The sequence below is a fragment of the Acomys russatus genome, chromosome 12 (genome assembly GCF_903995435.1).
Source record: "Acomys russatus chromosome 12, mAcoRus1.1, whole genome shotgun sequence".
Classification (NCBI taxonomy): domain Eukaryota; kingdom Metazoa; phylum Chordata; class Mammalia; order Rodentia; family Muridae; genus Acomys; species Acomys russatus.
Window position 1 is genome coordinate 8,838,946 of NC_067148.1, and position 18,673 is coordinate 8,857,618.

At 43.2% G+C, this 18,673-nt stretch overlaps 1 protein-coding gene and 1 long non-coding RNA gene across 3 annotated transcripts in view; both read right to left on the reverse strand.

The window, feature by feature from the left end:
- Nucleotides 1–578: 578 nt before the first annotated feature.
- Gtf3c3 (general transcription factor IIIC subunit 3) overlaps nucleotides 579–18,673 on the reverse strand; it is a 34,066-nt gene continuing 15,971 nt past the window's right edge. Inside the window, exons 7-18 of the mRNA XM_051153822.1 lie at nucleotides 17,380–17,527; nucleotides 16,960–17,032; nucleotides 13,909–14,012; nucleotides 12,916–13,087; nucleotides 10,335–10,537; nucleotides 9,650–9,751; nucleotides 8,829–8,964; nucleotides 6,608–6,845; nucleotides 5,611–5,801; nucleotides 4,866–4,990; nucleotides 2,213–2,365; nucleotides 579–1,045 (exon numbers count right to left, since the gene is read on the reverse strand). Coding sequence (XP_051009779.1) covers nucleotides 923–1,045; nucleotides 2,213–2,365; nucleotides 4,866–4,990; nucleotides 5,611–5,801; nucleotides 6,608–6,845; nucleotides 8,829–8,964; nucleotides 9,650–9,751; nucleotides 10,335–10,537; nucleotides 12,916–13,087; nucleotides 13,909–14,012; nucleotides 16,960–17,032; nucleotides 17,380–17,527 — 1,768 coding nt within the window. The 3' untranslated portion in view covers nucleotides 579–922. The remainder of the gene's footprint in view (nucleotides 1,046–2,212; nucleotides 2,366–4,865; nucleotides 4,991–5,610; nucleotides 5,802–6,607; nucleotides 6,846–8,828; nucleotides 8,965–9,649; nucleotides 9,752–10,334; nucleotides 10,538–12,915; nucleotides 13,088–13,908; nucleotides 14,013–16,959; nucleotides 17,033–17,379; nucleotides 17,528–18,673) is intronic.
- On the reverse strand, nucleotides 14,855–15,546 carry LOC127196268 (uncharacterized). Of its 2 annotated transcripts, XR_007831465.1 has the most exons (4): nucleotides 15,309–15,546; nucleotides 15,189–15,236; nucleotides 15,045–15,116; nucleotides 14,855–14,996 (listed from the first exon to the last, which is right to left on the reverse strand). It is a non-coding gene; the product is annotated as an uncharacterized LOC127196268 (long non-coding RNA). The 2 variants fall into 2 exon arrangements; XR_007831466.1 differs by lacking the exon at nucleotides 15,309–15,546 and having other exon boundaries at nucleotides 15,069–15,116; nucleotides 15,189–15,290.

An 18,673-nucleotide genomic window follows, 5' to 3' on the forward strand; every position in this document is an offset into this window, starting at 1 on the left:
CCCCCAGTCTTTAGTGCTCCGGCATGACAGTGCTGAGCATGGCCATCCCTTTTCTCTGCTGGGAAGCCAAGTGTATCTATGGTTTTGCTTTGAAGCTCTGTGCTCTGAATAAGCCTGGCTCCAAGGCTTACACCCCAGGAGAGACACACTGACAGATGAAAGTGAAATCCATCAATCATTTGTCTTCCCCCCATAAAGCCATTTTAAACAATTTTGTTATTTAGTGCTGACTCTGAGTAACTACAGCACCATCACGGCCCAGCCTCAGTTGCTGTGTATTTGAACACTGCCTTACAGGACAGTAATAGCTCTGAGAAACGGTAACATATTTCCTCTCAAAGCAGTACATGCTCATAGTTTGTATTTAAGAACTGTGCAGGCTGAGGATGTAGCTCTGTGGTAGAGCACTTGTTTAGCAAGGGTTCAATATATAGCACAAGAAAATAAGTACATGAATACTTGGACTCAGTGGTGACTATCTCAGCAGTGTGCTCTGCAGTGCCTTAAGGACAAACCGCATCTCCCTGTCTTCAATAGTAGCAGCACCCATCAATACTACTAAGTGGAAAAACAGGTTTCGTTCCAACTGACTTAGAAGCTAATACTGTCCATTTCAGTGTTAGGAATAATTTTATTGTAGAAAGCTAAAGAAAAACAACAGAGTAATATGTACATTCTCATAGGAATGGTAACTTTGCATATATTCCAGAGATAAACGCAGTGTTTAGGTGTTCCAAGGGCTATGGCTTGAATCTCGGCCTTGTGCATATGAAGCAGGCAGGCAGCCTTGGCTGAGCTAGACCACCTGCATCAAAGCTGCGGCTGTAATGGTAGCAAGCAGTGATGACTGCCTTTTTATCACCAAGAGTAACAGGCTTTCAGCAGAAGATACTGGTCCATACAGTGCCCTCAGTTACGCTGCTTATATGACACAGTAGGTATACAAAAGCTTTTGAGCCATCGCAGTGTTCCCGCTGCTCTGATAAATGAGAGACATGTTGTAGGCAATATCTCTTCGTAAGTCTAACTGGTCAACATCTATGCCCTGGGAGGAAAAACAAATGAATATTTAATTTCAACTGTCAATCATGTCAATATTATATAACAAACTTCTATAACTTTCCAAAATGACTTAAATTCATATAACACTAAAAACGTTATACCTTGGACCTGTGCTGATTCAGATAATTATCATCATCAAACTTCTAACCAACAAGTTATAGAAAAGTCTCTCCAGCAGTAGCAGAATAGACTTAAATCCTGACTCACTGCACAGCACTGGAAAGCAGTTGGTGACCTCCACTGAGTGCTTGTCAACAGTTCTTTAGGAGCGCTCTGAAAACTTGACAGGTTCCCTTGTTGTGATACTCATCACTTTCACTGCTGCCCATAGTTGGCTTGAGGAATTAAAGTGCCAATTAACCCTTGGAAACCAAATTAACATTAGGCTTGGTCTGTATGAGGAGGCAGGGACGATGGCTAGACAGGCACAGTGCTTGCTGGGCAAACATGAAGATGCGTGTTCAAACCTCCAGGACCCATGTAAAAGCTGGTTGGAACAGCACGTCTGTGATGCCAGTGGGGAGAAGAGCCCCAGAAGTTCAGGCAGCAGCTATCGAGAACCCCTGTCTCTAACAAGGTGAAGGGCGAGGACCAACACCCAAACCTGTCCTCAGAGCTCTACACATGTGCCGTGGTATACGTACAGTGGCAATCACGTGAACACCCTCCCCATACATACAAAAGTTTTGTTGTTTTTGATGATGTTATTGTTGAATTTAGGACCGAACAGTATACATCAATCAATATTCAGGCTTCAAACTGCCAGTTCCTGTCTGGAATGCACAGGAGTTCGTTCCCTTTGCACAACTAAAAGAAGGTCAAAGGTCATAACCACATGTACACAAGTTCAAATGGTTGGTCAGATCATAAGGCCAAGATGTCAAAGATTGTCCTGTTGTTGAATCTAATTATATAAATATATTACAGGAAAAAAATTGAGACAGGATCTCTCTGTAGCCTGAGACAGCCTTCAGCTCGAGGTCATGTTGGTTTCCCAAGAGACTATGGACATGTATCACTACACCAGACCCCACACACAGACGTTACTATACATGCTCTGGTTCACTTCACTGTCTAGACCCCAGTGCACAGCAGAGTGTACTTATCTATAGAAAAAAGGAAACGACATGTAAGTGTCCCAAGCTGTTACCTCGGCCACGAGTGGAGGGAGAGCCAGAGCCTTCTGGTAATAGTGGATGGCAAGGTGAGTCAGTCCGAGTTGATGCAGGCCACGGCCCAAATTATAGAAAGATTCCTGGCAAGGCCCACGTATGCTGAGGTATCGATTAAGGAAGGAAAAGCCCTATGAAAAAAGAAAAAAATGGCTCAGAGTGCTCATTTGAGAACGCTACCCACCACTAAGTGCAGCACACTGAACAGGAAGGCCATGCACCTTGTAAGTAAGGCTACACCAAACACTAAATCATAAACACTGAATGCCCTGAACACACTGACCAGATTGTGTAATCTCTTTGTAAACTTCGTAAGGGTTTATGAGTTCACTATATAGACCAATCTAGCCTTGAAAATCAGCCTACTACCCTGCGTAGTACACATCTGGCTGAGTTTATATTTATATTAGAATAAGCTTTTTTAAAAATAGCTTTGAATTATAAGAACTATGGGGTCATAAGGTTATTGTGTAATTCAAATGCTTATTTCTGTATCCACTTTTCTGGTTGCAAGCCTTATTCTGAGAATCTCCTGTCTGCTCCCAATTGTCCCCTTGTATGCCAATAAAGCATTTACAGCCAATTGCTGAGCAGGGGAGAGAATAGGGCTGGACTTCCTGCCAGGTGGGGGAAGAGGAGTTAGAAGAGGAAGTAGGGGATTCAACAAGGGATTCGGCTACAGGCAGAGGTGTAGGAGAGAGGAAGAAGATTCTGCTAGAGCAAAGAAAGAGCTAAAAAAAAAAAACAAGTAACTTGGGGATTTTGGCAAAGATAGAATCAGGATAGCAGAGAGTTAAGAACAGACTTAAATTGCTCAAGATTGTGCTGTAAAGCTTCATAAACAAATATAAAAGCATCTCAGATATTTGTGTGATAGCCAGGTTAAGAGATAAACTAAGAGAAACAAGCACAGTTATATAAAAAGGACTTCACCAGAACTAAGAGCAAAGATCTTGCTCACTTGCTCTCCCTAAACCTGGCTCTTTCTCCCCTCTCTCTCCCTCTGTCTCTGTCTGTCTCTGGGTACCCTTCCCCCTTTCCTTCTCTCCCCATGCTCATTTAATAAATCTCATATAATCTAAAACAAAACAAAAAACAAACAAACCAACCCTGACCCTGAAACACTGAAACTTCTAGAAGAGAAGGCAGTCCCTACACGATACAGGTGAAGCAACGGCCTTCCTGATCAGACTCTAGCTGCACAACAATTAAGGACGACAATTGACAAGTAGCTCTTTCCTAAAACTAAAAAGCTTCTGCACAGCTAGAGAAACGATTAATTCAGCTGCACACTTGACAGAGGGTTAACATCCAGAATATACAAAGAACTCAAAAAACATTACCCATTCAAAAAATGGGCCTGGGACTTGAACAGAGAAGTCTCAAGAAAACAAAGAAAAAAAAAAAAGGCCAAGTCCAGGTAATATCTCAAAAATGTTCATCATTCCTAGAAATTATGGAAATGCAAATGAAAAAAAGTTGAGATTTCATCTTATTCCAGCCAAAATGGAACGGAATAGGCGATACAGGAAAAGAGAACCCTTCCTCACTATTGGTGAGATTACCGGCTGGTGCAGCAATATGAAGAATCTTGAACCTAAAAACAAATCTACCCTGCAACCCAGCTATAGCACTCCTTAGCACACACTCAGGGCACATCCTGCTTCAGATATGTGCTCAGCCAACTTCACTGCTGCTCTTTTCACAAAAGCTAGGAAATGGAAACATCCTCAATGTCCTGCAACTGATAAATGGATAATGAAAAGTGTAATATACACTACAGAATACTACTCTGCTGTAAAGGAAACCGAAACCCTGAAATTTGCAGGTAAAAGTATGGAAGTAGGAAAAAAATCATACTGAGGTAACCCAGACGTGCTCTCTCTTATTAGAGGCTCCTGGCTCCGTATTTTCAGATGAGTACGTAGCCTGTAGTTAACTATAGAAATCAGGAAAATAAATTGGGATGGTTGCCAGAATGAGCGGATGGTGGTGAGCCACTGAGTCACCTCTCCACCCCTTAGTACAGATGTTGCATTGAAGTCGGGCTGGAGAGACGGCTCAGCAGGTAATGCGCAAGCTGCACAAGCACGAGGACTGGTTCAGATGGCAACGCCTGTGGGTCACAGCAGGCTGCATAATCCCAGCGCTGAGGATGTGGCGCCCCCTGGCTAGCTAGACTAGCTGAATCAGAGCTCTGGGTTCAAGGGAGAGAGCATGCCTTGACCTATTAAGGGGCAGAACAAGTCAGAAAGATAACCTGAGTCAGTCTCTGGCCTCTACACATGCACACCAGTGTGTGTAGATGCAGCTATAGGTAGGCACGCACATACTAACTAAGATAGCTGGAGCACCCCCAGAGCACAGAAGGACCTAATTCAAAATCCTGTAGATTCTCCCTACATCTTTTGCAGCTATGATCTGACTGCACATGCTCGCTGCACTGCTGTACGTCAGCCACACTCTTCAGCATAACAACATGCTAGTCCCTGAGTCTGGGCCCAGGAGAAAGTGTTGAGTATTCTCAGCCTGTTTATCAAGCGGGCCTGGCTTTTAAACTCGGGTTTTTAAAAAGACGTCACATATTACTCATTTCGATGAAAACAAAGTTGGGAGAATCGAATGAATTACCTGCACAGTCAGCGCATGTCTCTTCAACACATACTTCTGAGACGCCATGTGAATGAAGGTCAGGCCTATGCAGAGATTGTAGAGAGGCTCGCTGGGATAGGTGCGGAAGGCTTGTACATACTGTCCTGGAAAGGAAGCAAGGCCAGATGATGTGGTAAGACAGCGCTCCTTCCTTCATCACTCAAGTATGTTCTAAAACCAAACATTATTGCTTTAAATATATAAAGACCCTAGCGTCTTAAATATCAACTACACACATATTAAACTTTACAGCAATGTACAACAATGGTATTAGAAGTATCCTAAGTGTATCCTGATGATAAAGAGTGCGGATAGATGTATTATGTATGACCATAATTTATTTTATGGCCTTAAATCTGTGTTCTAAGTGAAGGGAGAATATGTGTGTGCTATATGAGGGTGTCCATGTGTGCATGCAGTTGCCATTTGATGACGTCTAACCCTACGCAGGAATAACTGTTAACCTTAAACCTGCTTGACCTCTAAGACCTCCTAACAAAACAGTCTTACCATTATTATTGCTTAGAACTACTTAAATAAAGCAGACTTGGTTTAAAATACTTCTTCATATTAACTCGATGTTCAAAATAGTCTGTGTGATAGGTCCTTATATCTCTGCTGAAGAGATAAAGTAGAGAAAGGGACTGAAACCCAGGCAGCTCTGCTCCAGAGCAGAAGGCAGGCCCTGACCATGACAACAATAGTCAGGTGCCAGCACACTTACCAAGTGCATGCTTGAAACTGCCAGACACAAATGCATTGTGTCCATTTAAAACGCACAGAGCATGATTGTCTGGGTTTTTCAGCATCAGACGGAGACAGAAGCGATGATGTCTTACGTCTTGGGAGTGCATGGTAACTTGGTTGAAAATATTCCACAGCTGGGGCTTATTGACATTTTCCATTACCATCACCCTAAAATCGCAGGAAGTATGTGAGAGGGAGACAAAGTAAGCCTCCTGACTTGTAAGAGTGGCACTCCTTAGTGCAGTCCCCAACAGGGAAAAGCTAAGCCTCTTATATAGCCAAAGAGAGCTTTTCCCCCTGTACATGCTGCTTTAAGTTATCGTTATCTTGCTCTTGATTCTGAAAAGACAAACACCCTTACTAAAAACATCAAATGGCTGTTTCAGCTGTCTTCCAGCTTACTAAGGCTACAGAACCATAAGCATGAATGACTAATACAGTGTGCCAGGCACTGTTAAATGGCATTATATATGATAAAGTCATTTGCCCTAATGGTAAAAGCATGACATCCTTTACAAATGGGAAACTGAAGAACGAGAGGTTAAGTAACTATGCTGATGCCACATAACCAGGAAGTGTCAGAGTGGGGACCTGAACCTGAGAAATCCAGTTCTAGAGTTCACCTAAGAATCACCAGTGCACTGCACCAGTAAGCCACCGGAGCACTAAGAACCAAATGACTTATTAACTCTTGACGGTGGTAAGTGCACACATGCTGGTGAAGAACACAATTACAATAGGGCTGGAGGGGCTGAGGCGATGGCTCAGTGCTTAAGAGCGCCACCACCTACACTTTTGCAGAAGATCCAGTTCCCAGCACCGACATGGTGGCTTACAGATACCTGTAAGTCCAGTTCCAAAGATCTGATGCCCTCTTCTTACCGCCACAGGCTCCTGCACACTGGTACACATACATGCACTGGTGCACACACACATACACATTTCTGAAATATGATTTATGATTGGAAAGTCACCTGATATAGTCATATGCCTTCCTGAAGTTTTTGTCCAGAATTGTAGCAGACAGACCAAAGTATTCCAGCTCTTTGCGCTTCTGTCTGTCGTCATAAAATGAATAATATTCCAGGGAAGAATCCACAAGCAACTCAGCTTCCTGGAATCGGGACAAATCACTCAAGGTGTATATGGCCTTCAAGAGAAGGCTCCACCAGTCATCTTTTGTCAAGACACTTGTGAGCACAGCAAATATTGCTAAAATGAGACAAATGAAAGCCATTCAGGACGCCGTTTGCAGATAGCTTCAGATCCTCTTTCCTGAGTTCTTGTTGCTAAGCTGACAAACATGAGAAGAGAGTAGCTGCTTGCGAGGACTCCTGCAGTCCTGTGTCCTGCCCCTCCGACTCCAAGTACCTAGCATTCAAGTTAACTGTCACTCTGCCTTGTCACTACAAAGTCAAAGGGACCCCACTTCCTCAGTCAGTCTTGGCTCAGATACATGCTGCTCAGGTGGAGCAAGTGTGGGCGAGCACACGGACCTCTACATGCACACAGCTTTTCAATGTTTAGAAAGTGACTTCAATTCCACACTGTACAGATGTGGGGTTTCTTGGTCTTTTCCTAATCTCAATTTTCTTTTCTGTGCCTTAAAATTTCACTTTTCCTTAACATCCTTTTTATTTCTCCATAAGAAGCTGCCTTCAAAAAGTTACATTAAAAATAGCAAGCTGGACATGACAGTGCGAACCTGTTAATCTCAGTACTCGGGATAATGGAGTGGGGGGTGCCGAGAGTTTAAGGCCAGTCTGGGCTGCAGAGCAAGTTCAAGACAAGCCAAAGCAATTTAGAGGTGGGGGGGGAGCAAGAAAGAGAGACGATGGACAGGAAAAATAAAAAAGAGGGGGAGGAAAGAGGTGGGGAGAGGGGGCACAAACAACTTGGGCTGGTGAGTGTACCTCAAGAGCAGAGCACTTGTCTAGCATGTGTAAGCCCCTCAGCTCAGCCCCTAACACTGAAATAAAAGAATGGAGGGAGGGAGGGAGGCGAAGGGAGAAGGAAAGAGAAGCGAAGCGATTCCTATTGCCTGCGCCACCAATTACTATTCTGGTGATCTCTCTGAAACCATCAGAACATGGGTACACCTATATTATGAACAAGCTTGCTGCACGTCACTGTTCACACAGCACATATCAAGAAATGGCTTAGTAAGTGACACAACTGCTCTCCAGTGGGCAGCGCACATTCTTCAAATACAGCTAGGAATAGAGCCACCTAGCATCTTACGTGGCCATGTCAGCGCACAGAGCTGTGTGGGGCAGACATGTGCCTCCGCGTGGAGCACCTGCTTAGCATGTGCAGGGCCCTGGGGTTGACCCGGCCTACAAAGCTGCGTGTCATGTGAAGAAGCCTGGCACATGCCTCTAATCTGAGTCCATCTCCACTAAGATGAAACCATCAACCTTACAAACCTGAGAAAGGCCTAAAAGGAGGAAGAAAAGGGGGTTTATAGGGAGAAAAATAATTTGGAAAAACATGGCCCACACGACATGCCATAGAGGACAAGCAGCTGGAATAGACCCGAGCCCATGAAGCCACTGCAGGGCACCCACACTAGACCACACACAGCTGGGCGCCCCCACCTCAGGCCGCAGTGCCTGTGCCAACAGTCACAGAAATAACGCTCGGTGGAGTACATAACAATGAAGCCATCTGCCACACTGACATTTCCTCTCTCTTTTCCTAAGGTCTCTCTATGAGTAACAACCTCACTCAAACTTCTCCAATTTTGTTTTGTTTTTGTTTTTTGTTTTTTTGTTTTGCCCAAATCAGACACCTTTTAAAGTCCTATGACTTAGAGTGGGTCACAGCAATTTATTTTCAGAGATTTTCTAGGACTGCTATTATTTGTCAAAAGAGAAAAAAGAAGTTAACATCAAAATCTATGTAATTGATCTAACTGGGCATATAATCTGAACTGTCCTCTAATGTTTACCAATTAATTTTCTTCTTAAAAGGTCAAAATTGTTTTACTTTATCTTTCTCAGAGAAAGAACCAATGGCTATTTTCCTTTTCTTTTTTAAAAGTATTTACAGTTAAGCCTCTTAACATTAAATGAGTTGGTTATACCTAACAGATTTAGATTACAATTTTCACTTATTTTAGGTTATCACCTGGTATAATTTCATCAATCCTTATCAGTTCAGCCAAGTTTCACACAAAGCAAATGGAACAACTACCTTTTGCATCGTAATTTGATGTGTCTTGCTCATTGTTGTCTGCTATCTTATCTCTTGACACCTTGATGAGGTAGAGATGTCGTTCTCCAGACTTGGAACTGGATATCAAACACACCTGGGCTCTATTCATGGCAACCTGAGTAAGGGTGACAAGAACCTTCTCAGTGAATCATTTACACAGCAAAGCTGGTGGCCTGTGGGTACCACACACCAGGTGGAGAGCTCTCCCAATGTCTCTCTATTCTAAACGCCTACAAGGAGAATGGATTCATTTATTTTTGTCTTGTCAAAGGAATTTCAGTCACCAGACACATTATGAGGGGAACGCCATCAGTTCACATCAATGACGATGTGCAGAGCGGGAGAGGGAGAGGGAAGGCATCTGCTTCCCTGCCAAACAGAGCAAGGATGATGTCAGACCTGCTCAACATTTTTGCAGAATGCACCATTTTAATACATACCACTGTCTATAGGGTAATAACTGGAGATGCTATTCTCACATTTCTAAATAAGTAGACTTAAGATTTTATTTCACTTCTCCTGTAATCAAGCTATGTTACCATGTAGAACGCCCAATCTTATGGCTGGGACACAGTTCAACAGTAGAGTTCTCACCTGGCATGTGCGAGGCCCTAGAGTCTATCTCCAGTGCTATGAAAGAATTGCCAGTCATATGCCACTAATTTCTAAGTCTTCTGTATGTATCTGCCTTTCACTTTAAAATATTTGAGTTTAATACAAAGGAGCAATTACAAAGCTAATATTCGTTTAAATCAAAGCAAACATTTTAAGAATAAGCAAGGCTAACAGTCACCACCCACCTTCAAGAGCATGGCTAGCATGGTGAGCAAGGTGTCCAGGTAGCCGTACATTTTGCCTTGTGAGGACAGCAGGGTAGAGCGATGAAGCAGTAACTTAAGCTCCTAAGTAAACAGGAACATGACAGTGAGGGATACAGTTTCAGAAGCCAGGCTCCACAAACATTTGCTTTTAAAAAATTAGCATGTTTATAATAATAATTAAAATTAATACATTAGAAGCTAAAATTTATGTCTAATAAAAAGTGATTAAAACTTAAGAAGAAATAGCTTTTCAAAACCACTCAACTTGGCCTGCTATGCAAGCATGACGACCTGAGTTCAGATTCCCAGAACCCAGAGAAAAAGTAAGGCAAGTGGCTTGTCCTAGTGCTGCTCAGAGGCAGGGGCCCTGAAGCGCACTGCCCAGCCATACAGATGAGCTTCGAGTTGAGTGAAAGACTGCATCAATCAATCAATCAATGTCTGTGGCTCCCCAGGGTCTGGCCCTGACCTCCAAACATGCACACACTCACACTAACCAGTACATCACACATGCATCAAAACAAAAGGCCCTACTAAATTTAACACACTCACAGAACTTTCGACTCTCGCTGTGTGAACTTGAGACAAATGCCCTGAAGCTGTAAGAACTGAGGAGAAAGTTCTAAACACACCTACCCGGAGCAGCCCATGCGCTGTGGCCTACCTGCTGTGCAGCATTTGCGTCCTGAGCTAAGGTGTCTGGGTCATACATGGGCTCCAGGGCTTCCAGCGCCTTCTCAGGCCGGCCGAGCTGCTGCTGCAGGGTGGAAAGGGAGATCCTGGCGTCCAGATGGAGCGGGGCCAGATCCACCACCTTACTGTAGCTCTCAGCAGCGCGCTCCATGTAGCCCAAGGCCTTCAAACACTCTACAGGAGGAAAAGATGTTTAATTATCAAGTTGTAAATTGACCAAAACTGTTCCTTTTCACATTTATTATTATTTTTTGTTTGTTTGTTCGTTTTGTTTTGTTTTTTTCGAGACAGGGTTTCTCTGTGTAGCTTCGGCTGTCCTGGACTCACTTTTTAGACCAGGCTGGCCTCACTTTTTAGACCAGGCTGGCCTCAAACTCACAGCGATCTGCCTGCCTCTGCCTCCCAAGTGCTGGGATTAAAGGCGTGCGCCACCACGCCCAGCTCCTTTTCAAATTCAATTAATAAATTATTTTACTTTTTGAGACAGTCTTTTTCTATTTTAAAGAAATAATAGAGCAACATAAAAAATTCTAACAATAAAGGAATGAATAAATATTGTTACCACTTTAAAGCAACTATCCAATTCTACAGGCTAGACTCCAAGCCCCACCTCATCAGAATTACGTGCTACAAGGCTATAATCAGTGTTTATATTCAATTTGGTATGTCTTTATTCACTCAGCACTATGTTTTAAGCATTCCCCGTATCGTCACTGGCATTTTGGATGTTTTATTTCCAGATGTACACTGTGGTCATACCGTAGGAGACAGCTGAATCTATGTAGAGCTTATGACTGGGACTCATCTTAATCCACAAACATCTTTATTATGGCACAGTGGCAAAGTATTACCTGTCTACATATTTTAAAATAGTGCCTTACAGAAGCTAGGCTACTGGCTTTTCTAATTTGGCAACAGCAAGCTAGTTCCCTCCTCTCGTGTGCATCCTGAGCCCGCGCAGATGCGACTCTGCAGTTCTCACCTCTCACCCCTCCCACACGGCCACTTCACTCATGCTGTTACTGGGCACCCGTTTTCCAATCTCCGCAGCAGCATCAACTACCTCCCATTATCCCCCTGCATTCCTCAAAATGAGTCCTCAGAAGTAAAATTCCTCAATCCCTCCATCAACCCTCCGTTCTAACACTGGATCAGAAACACGTCCAGGCTCTTCCTTCTGTGCTAGCAGCCCAACACCACGCTAGGTCTTTCCATACGGCCCTTCTCACTGCAAGGACCTCCTAAATGTTTTGCCTCAGATGGTCTCCTCAAATGTCTCCTGGCCACTACATTAGGCTATCTTGAAACCAAGTCAGGATGGATTGTAATAGTTTCCCGTTTAGTTATTTCATGTTACGCCACAGCTATTAACTTCTTCTAATGGTCCTTCCTGATTTTTAGATGACTCTGAAGTTTTCATGTCCACCACAGTTCAGTTGACTAATACAACTCACTAATTTCAAGCTACATGGATTCAAAATGGAAACATTAACGATTCAAATCTGATCTTAATGAAAAGGATTTGTAAGTCCTTACTGATAATCAGAGCAGCAGCTCCAGGGCCAGCAGCACCACTCCACCTCTGCTCACCCTCTGCTCCTCTACAAATTCATCAAGGTAACTGGTTAGGGCGGTATTATAGCCATATTCATGTCTCCCGGCCCTCCTGCGTCAGAGCTGCTGCCCAGCATATTGGCTCTTCTCTAGCTGTACAAGACTTTCTTCTCTCAAATAATTTTTACAACTTTCTGAAATAATAGTATTTTAAACAAAAACTGCCTGTTAACGCCTTTTTGTTTTTCTTTGGATTTTTTTGTTGTCTGTTTGAAACAGGGTCTTACTTTGTAGCCCTGGCTGGCCTGGAGCTCAGTATATGTAGACCAGGCTGGCCTTGAAAACACAGATACCTGCTTGACTTTGCTTCCCTGGTGTGCACCACCAGGCCCAGCCTTAATAAATATCTTTTGTTTATGACATCCTAGTAGACTATCTTTTGTTTTTATATGTCTAAGAGATTTATTTGGTTATTCTCGGTACTCTTAATGATTTATTTTCAGACAATCATGGAATTAAAAAATAAAATGACTAATAAAAGATTAATTTTGAACATGTGTGGCAAACTAACATTAAATATACATTCATAAACTTCTTAAAAATAAATTTTCCCTATCTGGTAATACAGTTCTATAATGTATGGTATGACACGTGAACGACGTCTACTTAAGGGACATGTCAGTTTCTAGACACTGTCACCCTAGTTGTTTGCAGCAAAGTCAACATCATTAGGTTAATGTACTGTCCTCTAGCGAATACTGTGCCTTTGATCTTCAGCATCTTGATGTCATTGACGTCAGGAGCAGATCCCAACATTCTTTAAGCGGAAGGGCTCAAAGACTTAGTTCTAGCAGGACAACGTAAATATTAATCCTACAACGATGCCAAAACCAGAAACACTTGCACCAGCATTCTACTGTTAAATGGCTACCATGCTGGGTACATAGTCTTGCCTGATGGTATGATTAACTGTTTGTCTCCCACAACAAAAGGATTACCTGCATGTCGAAGCCAAACCACTGCAAGGTTGTACCTCTCAGAGCAAACCAGTGCGCTGAGCAGGGGAAGGGCCGAGTTATATTCACCAACATCCAGAAACGCTTCGGCAACATCGAGATAGAGATCACCCATGTCTTCAGGATTCTGTTCCACCAGTGTCGTCAAGAGCGGCTAAACTCCAAACAAAACCCAGAGGTCAGACATTCATTATCAGCGACATGATGTAAGCCAAAGAGCAGCAAGGACTAACAAAAGCAGCGTTACTGATCATTTTCTGCTCATTTCTGTGTTTCTGTGAAGAAGACTCCTATGTCCACCATTTCTGTGCTCAGTCATTCACAATCACTCTATGGGCCTAACAAAGGGCCAACAAGCCTGTGCCTTTGGCTCCAAGTGTTTGCTGAGGTTTTCAAAAGCTAGTCCCTCAGCTCTTACCCAAACGCCATCTCCTCAGGTGAGTCCCCTACTAAAAGCTTAGAACTTTCTCCGGTCCCTACATTCTGTATATCCCTTGATTTTTCTTCAGAGCACTTTTCACCAACCAATAACTAACATACCTTATAAATGTATTTAATCTTTTAGAACAGAAGACCCGTGAAGGGGGGAATCTGTTTTACTTAATACTTTCCCCTAAGGTCAACAAAGCAGATGCCCAATTTTTTTTTTTTTTTTTTAATTCAATGAATTGCTTATTCCAAGGTCAGAAAGAGGGAGAAGTTGTAAGAATTATAGACTGCGTAAAGGCGAATCACAACTTCTGGTCTTTGGATTGTTCTCATTTTAAAGAAAATTATTCCAAGCCCAATTCTAAAACACTTTGTTTTAGGAGACATCCCTACGAAAATAATTTGAGGCATACTGTGTTTTCCCCCTTATTAAGAAATGTGAAAACCTAAGGTCAGGTTACGACCTCTCATCTTCTGAGGGAGCGACTGGACTTGAAGGGAAGGGCCGGACCCTCCTACATGGGTTCAGCTCTCAGGGCTACTTACATTGAGCGGCTCAAGGATGTTGAGATGCACCAGGCAAACCATCAGCTTCACCGTGATATCTATTGGCACGCTGTCAGGTATGGAGCAGGTAACGGTCTCGGCAGCTGCGGAAGCATCAGACAAGGCATTCCTATGTGTGAGCTCAGGGTGTACAGCAAGCGAAGACAACGCCACAGACCCTATTTCCAACAGCTCAGGGGAGGACCCCAGTGAATGCTCACGCTGGCCTACTCTGTCAGCAGCTTCTTACGTCCTCCAGTCTGTCTGTTCTCTGTACTTATCCTGTTCTTTTCTTAAGACCATCTTATCCACAAATTTCCACATCTTTTACCAGATTACATGGGATTAAAAAAAAAAAAAAACTAACCAGAATATATAAAAACCTCTTTATAAATTCTTGCATTCCAAAGCCTCACTTTAGAATTTACTATAGAGAAGCTTATGAAAGGGGTTAAATACTTTTCTGCTTTCTAAAACTTCATTATAGCAAAGTGACTTAAAATTCTGGGAAATTAAAGGAGTTCTAATCTACAACTAATTCATATTTTGTACATTAAATTACACTCAGTTTGTTTCCATTTCATAAAACTGTCTAGGATATTAGTTCTTTCCCTTTAGTAGTAGAATCAAACAGAAGTTACAGCCTAGCAAGGTGGTGCATGCCTTTAATCCCAGCACTCGGGAGGCAGAAGCAGGCAGAGGTGAGTTCAAGGCCAGCCTGGTCTACAAAGCCAGTCCTGGACAGCCAAGGCTACACAGAGAAACCCTGTCTCAAAAAACAAAAACAAAAAAAGTTACTTTAAAATTAAGTGATACCACTTGCTTTACAGAATTTGCTATTAATCGCTAGTCTAAGATGATAAGGTCACAAGAGCTTTGCCCTCATAAAGAGAATTCATGTCCTTAGAAAGAGACCTAAGGGAGCTCTGTGCCCTTACAGCAAGTACCCCACAGCAGCAGTCCGAGGCCTGCTCAGTGTGCAGTGCCCACACCTGCTCAGTGTGCAGTGCCCACACCTGCTCAGAGTGCAGTGCCCACACCTGCTCAGAGTGCAGTGCCCACACCTGCTCAGAGTGCAGTGCCCACACCTGCTCAGTGTGCAGTGCCCACACCTGCTCAGTGTGCAGTGCCCACACCTGCTCAGTGTGCAGTGCCCACACCTGCTCAGTGTGCAGTGCCCACACCTGCTCAGAGTGCAGTGCCCACACCTGCTCAGAGTGCAGTGCATACACCTGCTCAGTGTGCAGTGCCCACACCTGCTCAGTGTGCAGTGCCCACACCTGCTCAGTGTGCAGTGCCCACACCTGCTCAGAGTGCAGTGCCCACACCTGCTCAGAGTGCAGTGCCTACACCTGCTCAGTGTGCAGTGCCCACACCTGCTCCGTGTGCAGTGCCCCCACCTGGCTGCCTGCCCTCCTCTTTTTACAGAACAGCAGTTACTACAGAAACTTCCTCACCATTGCTCCTAAAGAGTAAAGAATAAAGTTTCTATATTCTATTTAAACTTATTCTCCCTGTCCTACTTCCTCGAGGGCAGAAAAATCAGTCATATATATATTCCCTATTCAACCAGCCGGCCTTTTAAAGGAACTTCTACTGACCTAGGGTTCCATTCCCAATAACCTTTCACTTCAATATTTATCTAATCCTTATCCCGTCCCGGGTCTTGCTTTTATGAATTAGCACACATTGATTTAGAAAGTGCTCAAACTCAAAAGATCACAACAGGCCAGGAAGGAAGCTATGTGAAACAGACATACTTGGCCATCAACTCATTTCCCGTAACTCCCATCAAAACCCTCTCAAAATAAGGATGAAAAGTACTACCCAGGAACTCTCAAAGGAGTAAGGACACAGACTATGACCACTTTGTTACAGCTCAGAGGAAGTCATACATGTTAACATTTTCCAGAAGAGGTTAATGGGTGTGGTACAAAGACCAGACAAGGGCTGGAAGAGACTAAGTCACATTTCAGGGGCAGCTGTCTTCTCAGGGCTGTGACTATGCACTCTGTTTTTGTTTGTTTGTTTTGTTTTGTTGGTTTTCTCAGACAGGGTCTCTCTGTGTAGCCTTGGCTATCCTAGACTCCCTTTGTAGACCAGGCTGGCCTTGAATTCACAGTGATCTGCCTGCCTCTGCCTCCCAAGTGCTGGGATTAAAGGCATGCACCACCACTCCCGGCTCCTGCACTCTAGTCTTTCAAAAAGGGCAGGAGAATCCCACCAAGCTCTACTTTCTATGTAACTACTAAGTTTTAAGAATTTTAAACAGTAGAACACTTAATGCCCTTGTAGAAAAACCTAAGGTTCCGACTTAACAGTGACTCACTCTCTTTTCTTCTAGAATCACGTAAGGAGCCGAGTATGGAGATGTACAGCTGTAATCCTAGCTGAGGCAGGAGAACTGCCTTGAGTTAGAGGCCAGCCTGGATTGCACAGTAAATTCCAGGTTAGGCTACAGAGTGAGATCCTGTCTCAAAAAGAGACAATCAAAACAGAATAAAACAAACAAAAGTAAGTGAAAAGGAACAAGGACCAAAGACAAATTGCAAGCTCAAATGGGTATATTAATTAAAAAAACAAAAAACAAAAACCGTATTTTTTAAAAGACTGCTTATAAGGGCTGGAGAGATGGCTCAAGAGGTTAAGAGCACTGGCTGCTCTTCCGAAGGTCCTGAGTTCAATTCCCAGCAACCACATGGTAGCTCACAACCATCTACCATAAGATCTGGTTCCCTCTTCTGGTTTGCAGGTGTTACATGCAGACAGAAAACTATAAACATAAATAAATAAATCATGAGAGAGAGAGAGAGTGAGAGAGAGTGAGAGAGAGAGAGAGATTGATTGCTAATAAACCACGGGCTAGCAATATATCTCACCCATAGTGCTTGGCTCTGGGCTTGAGCCTTAGCATCACAAAGAGAAAAGAAGAAAGGTTACTTAAAAGCTGATATAAGAAGACCAGACATGCTCTGAGAACCTTACCAACTCAAGACCCCACCCCTAACAAGATAGGGTTATGCATGTGTCCTAGGGGAAGTTTACTACAACCTTTACTGTCTTCTGAGGTGCCTTCTTCCAGAGTCTCCTTTTCTAAGACAATTCCAGAAAAATCTGTAATTACCTAAAAAAAAAAAAAAAAAGGGAAAAAAACAGAAATTAAAAAATAGGCCTTTTGAAATAAGGAATTCTAACGGTGGAACTTTAACATTATGATATCATGTTGACTAAAACCAACGACTTATCAGTATGACCACAAACTTTCTCCAACAGAAACTGTCCTGTTACCATTGAGTATAGACGCTCTTGGGCTCTATAATGGCAAGATCACTTATATTTACATTTCACACAGAATCTAGAAATCTATTTTCACAGAGCATATAATTAAAATGACAATACACTTATTTCTAGGCAGTTCTGGAAGACAAGCACAGGTTTAAACCTAAAGGAAGCGCACACAAGCATTCCTACCTCCAGAGCTTTGTCATACTGCTTGTTGGAGATATATAATTCAGCTGCTATGTTAACATCTTCCATGGAGACCAAGCCTTGGTGTTTGGAGAAAGCTTCTTCAATTATGCTTATAGCTGAAGTACTATCATTGGCTTCATAGTAACTCCTAAAAGAAGGTGAGCGGCAAGTAGATGCACAGTTAATTCTGATGATAAATCTCAGTGTCTTACTTAGGTCGCCTAACTAAGTGGTTTCATGTTCTTAGACATGAAAAGGAGGAAGAACTGTAAAACCACAGTAGCACTAAGAGGTAGAATCAGTGCCTCCCAGAGGCTGCAGATGTGCAGGGAGAGGACTTGCCTAGCACATGAGGCCCTGGGTTCAAACCCACCACCACAAAGAACTCAAAGGTGGCAAAAACAGAGCCAAAGGCTAAAGAGGCTCACCAGGACAGGATTTGCTATATCAGCACGAGGTCCCCATTTGAGCCCCAGAACCCAAGTAAAAAGCCAGCATGGTGCTGGGTGCTGGAAGACAGACACAAAAATCCTGGGGCTCACTGACAGCCAGCCTAACATAACTGGTGAACCTCAGGCTCCAGCTGAGACACTGTCTCAAACAGAAAAGGTAGATAGGCCCTGAGAAATGCCACCCAAGGCTGACCCCCATGTGCACAGGCACACATTTACATGTGCACTGGAAAACATGAGCACAAACATGACTCACGGTCAATCCATTTTCCAAGAAAAACTTGTATGAAGTGAAAGCATATACTGGATTACATGTAAGAAACACCAGAGCTTTGCGGGCAGAGGTCAGTGGCACTCTGTTTGCCTAAGATGCAGAAGACCCCAAGTTCAACCCCCAGCACCATGGGTCGGGTGGACAAATAGTCACAAGGATTCAAGGCATTTAAGTCCTATGGCTCAATGTTGGACGTGAGCCTTTCTGTTCTGTACAAAATTCAAGTAACTAATGAGGATTTCAAAGCAAAACCTGCTTCCTATTCCCAGCATAGATCTTACCCATGGTCCAAAGTAACAGGACCAGTAAGCTTCTGTTGCTGTCAGGACCATCAATGTTAATTTGTTTCACTGTTTTCTGTTGGTCTCACTAAAAAAGTACAACAATGAAATATAGACCAGCTCCCACACACAGCATCGACAGGCCCACCCAAAGGAGCTGATAATGGGAATCACACACTGAGACAAAGGCATGAGAGAAATGATCAGTAGAGTGATCCCAGGTAACATTACAAAAGACATTATCTTCTTCATGGTGTGTTTGTTAGAAAAGTAAAAACGCTAACAAA